The 6,956-nt window shown below is 61.0% G+C and overlaps 1 protein-coding gene across 1 annotated transcript in view; it reads right to left on the bottom strand.

Annotated features, from left to right (window-relative positions):
• Positions 1 to 6,953, bottom strand: part of USP36 (ubiquitin specific peptidase 36) — a gene marked incomplete at its 5' end in the record, with an annotated part of 9,439 nt that extends 2,486 nt beyond the window's left edge. Inside the window, 12 exons of the mRNA XM_009881301.1 lie at positions 336 to 460; positions 1,124 to 1,819; positions 2,073 to 2,211; positions 2,518 to 2,618; positions 2,916 to 3,056; positions 3,354 to 3,465; positions 3,798 to 3,880; positions 4,300 to 4,370; positions 4,794 to 4,861; positions 5,488 to 5,590; positions 5,879 to 5,989; positions 6,749 to 6,953. Of these exons, the coding sequence (XP_009879603.1) occupies positions 336 to 460; positions 1,124 to 1,819; positions 2,073 to 2,211; positions 2,518 to 2,618; positions 2,916 to 3,056; positions 3,354 to 3,465; positions 3,798 to 3,880; positions 4,300 to 4,370; positions 4,794 to 4,861; positions 5,488 to 5,590; positions 5,879 to 5,989; positions 6,749 to 6,953 (1,955 nt within the window). The remainder of the gene's footprint in view (positions 1 to 335; positions 461 to 1,123; positions 1,820 to 2,072; positions 2,212 to 2,517; positions 2,619 to 2,915; positions 3,057 to 3,353; positions 3,466 to 3,797; positions 3,881 to 4,299; positions 4,371 to 4,793; positions 4,862 to 5,487; positions 5,591 to 5,878; positions 5,990 to 6,748) is intronic.
• Between the last annotated feature and the right edge of the window lie 3 nt (positions 6,954 to 6,956).

A 6,956-nucleotide genomic window follows, 5' to 3' on the forward strand; every position in this document is an offset into this window, starting at 1 on the left:
AGAGTGCGTGTTGCTGCAGCACATGCTGATGGTGAAGGTTACAAGGGAGACCCAGAGCAAGATCCAGACCAGGCTGGTGCCTCCTGATCCCACAGGACACTAGTCCATGGTCAGAGCCTGCAAAGCTCCCTCCCACCCTGTGCCGACAGTCAGAGAAACTGCCCTGCTTCTGGGATCCAGAGCAAGCTCTGCTAGTCCAGGAGAACAGGAAAGCTGGCTGCCAAAATCACCCTCTGAGCCAGCTGCGACGCCACACAGCTGCCTCGTGGAGTACCCCATGGCTGCTACTGGCCTTGCTGCTGTGCAGGAGCCCGGGGGCAACTGGCACTGCTTACCTCGACTTGCCGAAAGGCCAGGGAGTGGAGTCGGGGTGGGTGGTGTTCGTGGGGTAGGTGTCAGCAAATTGTGGGTGAGGTTGTGCGTGGCGATCACTTCCGCTCGCCTTCCGCGGGGTGCTGCCCTGCAGTTATTGACATAAATAAAAACTTGGTGGTCTAAAGAAAAGAGGTTTCCGTGAGCCAAGAGGAGAAAATAAAAAGGGGAGCCCAGAGAAAGGGGAGGGGAACAGACACAGACGGGGGAGGGAAGTGGGGGGTGGTAGAAGAAGAATCAGAAGTGTTTTCAGTTAGAAGCACAAAGGAAAAAAGGAAGGAAGGAAATTTAAAGAACAGAAACCCCAGCACACCATCCTGAGCCCCGGCTGCACAGCAGCGCCCAGAGGGCCAGTCCCTCGCTGCTGCCCAGGGAGGAGGCAACTCCACAGCCCTCCAGCTGCAGCGTCACCTGCTTCCACTCACCCCAGGGGACACGCCACCCCGAGAAGGCTGGTGAGGCCACCCCGCTGCAGGGACTGGCGCAGCCACCCCTCTGCCCTGAGCAAGAAGGCAGGAGCCATTTCTCCTGCATCACTCAGGGATGTGCACAACAGCGGGGACCTGGGCCCGCACCCCGACCCAGAGGGAGGGCAGAGCAACTGCTACCGCCCTGGGGCTGAGGGCTCTCCCCACCCGCCTCCAGCTTACCAAGACACCCACCATTAGCTCTACACCTGCCCCCAACACAAGCCCCAGTTCAGAAGGCACGAGGCGCCTACTGAAGTCTCCGGGCAGATGCTCAGACTCACCTTTTTGGCAGAGAGCGCCAGCTTCTTGGCCGGTGGCGGTGACATGGTGCTGCTCAGCTCCAGAGCTGCACTGGGCAAGAGGGAAGATTTCAATTTTGCCAGCTTGGAGTCTTCAGGGGCAGCCGGCTCGGCGCCAGGGCCAGCAGGGAGGTCCGTGCCACAGTCCGTTTCCTGAGAGGTGCAGAAGCTGCTGGTTTCACTCTTGGCCTTCTGGGATGCTTTGGCCAGCTTCCCCACCGCGCTGTGCGCCGGGCTGGCAGCACTGCTGCCGCAGGAGTCCCTCTCCAGTGTCCCGGCGTTCTCCCCACCGCCCCTGGGCTCCTGGCTGGGGCTGGGCTCCAGCAGCAGCTTGGGTGAGGTAGGTGGCTGCTTGCTCTCGCAGGAGCTCTGCCGGGGCAGCTCTGCTTTGGCCCTGCTTGCGTTGCTGGTGTCGCAGAAGCCCTGAACTGCTCTGGGTGTGGGAGGCAGCTGCGGGAAGGAGAGCGGCTTCTTGGGCCTCCGGGCTGTGTCATCGGGCAGCGCTGTGGCCATGTGGGTGGCTTTGAGGGGCAGTTTGGGTGACGGGGACCCAGCGGGCACCTTCGGTGGAGCAGTTCCATTCGACAGCTTCGGCCCTGTGCCAAACGTGCTGCGGGCCACAGGGACTCCAACCTCCTCCGGCCCCGACAGCTTCTTCCCTGGCAGCGTGTCTGCTCTCTAGATACAAAGAAAGAAGTTCAGTGAGGAGAGAACTCAGGGACACAGAGCGATACTGCCCTCCCCACCCCTTCCCAGGCCCACACAAAACCCTCAGCTCAGCAGGATCCCTCCTGTAAACCGTCCTCCCTTGTGCCCATTCGGAGCAGCACACTCGCCTCCCTGCGGAGCTGCAGCCCACCAGCCCTCGCAGAGCAGGCAGAGGGGCAGCAGCTCCCGGGAGCGCTGGCCGAGAGCAGCCTCCAGGACTCACCCGGCCCATCAGCGGTGAAGACAGGGGCCCGTTATTCACAGTTTTCTTGACCTGATCAGAGACGCCGCCATTGCGGCCAGGCAGGCTGGAGGAAGCTTTGGCAATGGGCGCCTCCGTGCTCTTCCTGGGGCTGGGGATTCTGGTGAAGACAGAGAAGTGTATGTGTTAACTGCAAGTGTTTGACAAGAGCGTTCCAGTCGCTCAGAGATGCGCACAAGAAAGAGGAGTCAGAAGCTCCGAGGAGGTGAGGTGCTTTTGATCTACAGCAAAACCGTAACAAGGGGCTGGACCTCTCCCTGCCACTCTCCTCCAAGCCAGAGCATGCACAAGGGCATCGGGGCTACATGGGCCATGATCTGTCCCACAGTCAGGCACGTGCTACCAGCCCTGTCCCAAACGCTGCGTGCAGGAGGCAGAGGGGCCAGGAGACACGGGGCGCGCTCACCTCAGGTAGAACAGCATGTAGGCCTGCTGGTTGAGGACCACTTTGATGTTGCTGGAGCGGACCAGGTCATCATTCATTTGATACCACTGCCCATTGCTGGCCTGCAGGAGAAGAGACAATGGGGTCGGGCTGTGTCCAGGGACCCTCCTGGCCTGAAGAGCAGCAGAACAGCGCCCGTCGGCACAGCTCCTCTCCCCAAAACCCACAGGCGGCCCAGGGCAGGCAAGGGGACTCTGCGAGAGCAGACCTCCATGCTCCCTGCGGCGGAGCACAGCCTGTCCCCCCCCATCCAGTGCTCCACACCATGCACATCTGCTGAGCACCCTCCTGCCTGCATACTACAGGGACATGAGCACCCACCAGCCCACCAGGGTGCCAATAGAGTGCCCTGGGCTCACCTTCACGTAGCAGTAGTAGTGCCCCGCGTGGCAGCTGTACCCGGAGTGCACCAGCACTGCATAGAGTCCATACATGATAGGATCCCCGTTGTTCTGAGACATGTAAGGGCGGATATTCAAGAACTCGGGGTACCCCACGTCCTGCGGAGAGAGGATGTCTCAGGAACCTGCGCAGCAGACAGCTCTTTTGCTAGAGCAAGAGCAACCCAGCTGTCCTGAGTCCCATCTCTTGAGGGAGGGGGACCTGCTCTCCCCGAGCTGAGGTCACGGTGAGGAAGATGCCAGGATGAGCCAAACTCCCACCACACTGCACAGCTGCGGAAGGGCTGCAGGACTGCGGCAGAGCTCACACTGCGCACTGGACCACCTCCCGCCCTGCCCTGGGCACCAGGGCCTCAGGCAAGGGACGCCCCCAGCTATGGATTGCCGAGCGCTCACCTTTGTGATTTTGCCTCCACCGAAGTTGGCAAACCGCTTCAGCGAGAGCGTGAGGACATTGGAGGCTCGGTGGATGGTGAAGCGTTTGCTGGCCGACACTTTCTTCTTGCATCTGCACAGGAAGACCTCAAGCTATTCAAGCTGTTCCACCAGCCAGATGATTGCCAGCCTTGGCCAAGCAGCAAACCCCACGGAAATGATGCTGCCGACACCAGGCACCGCTCCAGGCCACCTGCTCACGGCCACGTCTGCTGGCCCAGGTCCTCCTCACGAGAGGAGGGAGCTGAGGAGTGGCAGGCTTTATCGCTGGCTTCCATGGCCACGAACCTCATGGTTTAGCCGTGGAGCAGGTAGAGAAGCCCTCCCGTATTGTGGCAGGATTTCCACCTGCTTCCCACCAGCACACCCGCAGGCCCCTTCCCGCCCACAGCCACACACACTTACTTGGCACACATGTAGGCATTCTCCCCGCCCAGCACATCTGACTTCACAAACAACTCCAGCGCCCGCACTATGTTTGCGGCTTGCTGCAAGGACAGAGGAGAGAGGTCAGGGCACGAGTGGCTTGTCCACCTGACAGCCCGGCTCCCTGCCGAGAAGCTGGCCCTGAGAGATAACACAGAGCACAAGCACAGGGCCACAGATGACACTAAACCCGCAAGCCTGCCACCACCTAGGCACTGCCGAACATGCTGCGAGGGACGGCTGCACTGCCCCCCAACACCACGGAGCCTCAACAGAGGAGTGGTGGCTCACACTCAGGCAACGGGCACTGCCCTGCCAGACAGAGAAGGCAGTGCAACAACAGAAGCTGCTGCTTCCCTCTTGCCGGCACCGTGCCTCGACACTGGCAGGTTAAGGAGCTTTGACAGTGGTAACGGTGCAGTTGCAGAAACATCCCCCATGAGAGCCGAGCTCCTCCCCGTCCCCGACCCTGCCGCCGTACCCTGATCTCCAGCGCCAGGTCCAGGTAAGGGTCATAGGTGTCTGAGACAGTCTTGCACACTGAGCACTTCACTGCAAACGAAAGGGCAATGAGCCTACCCTGGCACAACACCTCCACCCGCCACCACCCAGCACAGGCAGCTGCAGTGTTCCCCCACTCCGGGTTGGGGCTCTGGGATGCGAGCGCCAGGATTGACAGCCTGGCAGGGAGGAAGGCTGGCAATTCCACTCCGTGCTGGGACAGCAAGTGTTTCTAGAGAGCCGGCAACACGGGTTCCTTTGCCAGTGGCAATAAGCTGGGGACCCACAGCCAACAGCTTTTTCCATCGCCCCAAGGGTGATGACCCACAGGTACCACAAGCCTGACCAACTGCAGCTCTGGATAATTTACACATACTTAGCAATTTTCCCAAAAGATTTTTACTGCACAGCTCTCCGGGAACCAGCAGCCCTGAGAGTCACAGGCCCAGGATCTACCCGGCAGCCAGCACTCACCACGGGACCGCAGGTAACCGCCAAAGATCTGGTGAACCAGTGTCGTGGCCTGGGTCTGACGATCCAACCTAGAGACAGTAGCACCGGATCTCACACCGCCCTGCCACAACAGCCACCCCCGCGGGCCACCGCTGTGTCCTCAGGACAGCTCCCCGACGTGCTCTGGCCAGTAGACTGGCTGCAGAGCTCTGGGAGCAGAGGGAAGTCGCAGCCTCTGCCAGTCTGCTCTCCCAGTGCCGGAGCTCAAGGGGTGGCACCAGGCTCCGACGTGCACCTTCCTCTAGAAGGAGCAGAAACTCCTGGCCGGAGCTCAGAGCTGGGCACTGCAGACAGAGGCAACACAGGCTTCCCAGGACGGAGGGCGCAGGGGAAAGCTGCTCAGCCACAGAGCTGGGGCTGAACTAGGCAGCACGCTCGGATTCCTCGGCAACTGGGACAAGATCCAAACCCACAGCAGCCTCAGGATTTGGAGACAGGACCACAGCTATGCTGGGGCGGAGGTGTCAGGAGAAGGGAGAAGGCAGACAACAGCCCAGAGCTGTGTCACATCCACCCAAGGCCCCTGGAGTCAGTACCTCCCTCTGAGTCCGACCCGGGGGACGTGTTGTCCCCACAGTCCCCTCCCCCAGGCGCAGCGGACCAGGGAGGGGACAGTGGAGAAGAGCAGTGACCGGCCACCAGAGGCCCCACGTACTTGGTACAGCCATTCAGGCAGGCCTTCTGCATGGCGTCAATGGTGTAACGCAGGAACTCGTGTGCATCCTCCTGGTTGCCGAAGCGGATGTGCTGGGCAATCTCTGCAGGAGAGGGAGGAATCAGCCCTGGCCCGTGCTGCAACAGACGCAGGCCCTCCCTCCCTCGGGGCAAGGACTCTGGGGTCTGAGCCCCCTCAACCCAAACCAGATGTCAGCCCCACAGGGAAGCCCCACGCAGCCCATGAAGTCACCAGTCCCTGGCAGGCTCGGTGAGTCATCTCAGCAGAGCTGTCTGCCAAGACCTGTCCTGATCTCAAAGGTTCCGCTCCTGCCTTAGTCACTGCTCTCCTGCATGGCTACGAGAGGGAAGGGGAGGGCAACCATCCTTACTCTTGAGGTCTCGGATGAAGGACACTGGCTTTATTGCGTTGCCGCTGTTGGCAAAAGCCTGGATCATGTGGTTCTGCATAACGCACATCATGCAAAAGCCTCCTTGGTGACCTGGAGCAGGAGACAAGACAGGACATTGGGGACAAACCCAGAAGAGACAGAGGCAGTACAGGGTATCTCTGGACCAACACAGCTCAGGCACACTCAGTTTTCCCTACGAGCTCTGCCCAACTCTGGGGCATCCCGGGTACACAGGGACCAGCACACCCCACCCCGGCTGGCGCAGCCCCAGTCACAGTACCAGCCACTGCAACCCCCCAGGCAAGGCAGCATCCACGTCGATGGAAATCAGGTCAATGGCACTCACGGGAGGAGCCCACAGGTTGTCCCTGAGGCCAGATCCCACTGCAGCCCTATGGATGGGGCTGAGCGCCCCACATGCTCCCCTTGGTGACAGCTCAGAGCAGTGCCCACCAGACTCCCTTTCAAAGACACCCATAAACAGCACCCGCTGCCTGTACACAGCCTTCTGCCCTGCCCTCACACAGTCCCCACAGGCAGGGGCTGTTTGGGACCCCCAGGACTCCAGCAGAACCCGTTGGACCCATCTTAGTCCTGGCTACGCCCAGCAGAGACAAAGCCTTCCCAGACACCAGGATGCAGAGCTCAGAACACTGCTACAGCCAGGAAAAGCAAGCCGTATGCAGGAATGACCTCGGAATGGAGAAATGGGCAGGAGGGAGTAGAGAAGGTGCATCCCGACACCTGCACAGCCCTCGCCAGAGCCATGCGCAGAGATGCTGAGCGTAGCACTGGAAGCAGGACAGGCAGGCCCTCCTGCCCCCCACCGAGCCGGCCCTCCCCACTCACAGGTGCGGCTGTGCTCCTTGGAGAGCAGGTAGTTGGCGAGTGGCGGTGTATAGGTCAGGCACTGCACTGTGGAGTTGAGGAAGCAGGTGTTCCCCAGGTTCTGCAGCCCGGCACCGATCCGGTAGATCCTCTCCCACTTCATGGAGAGGCGCTCCACGGGGAAGAGCACCTTCTGGGGCGCGGGGACCCCGTCCCCCAGGCCCCCCGG

The sequence above is a fragment of the Charadrius vociferus genome, unplaced genomic scaffold, assembly GCF_000708025.1.
Source record: "Charadrius vociferus isolate BGI_N301 unplaced genomic scaffold, ASM70802v2 scaffold373, whole genome shotgun sequence".
Lineage (NCBI taxonomy): Eukaryota > Metazoa > Chordata > Aves > Charadriiformes > Charadriidae > Charadrius > Charadrius vociferus.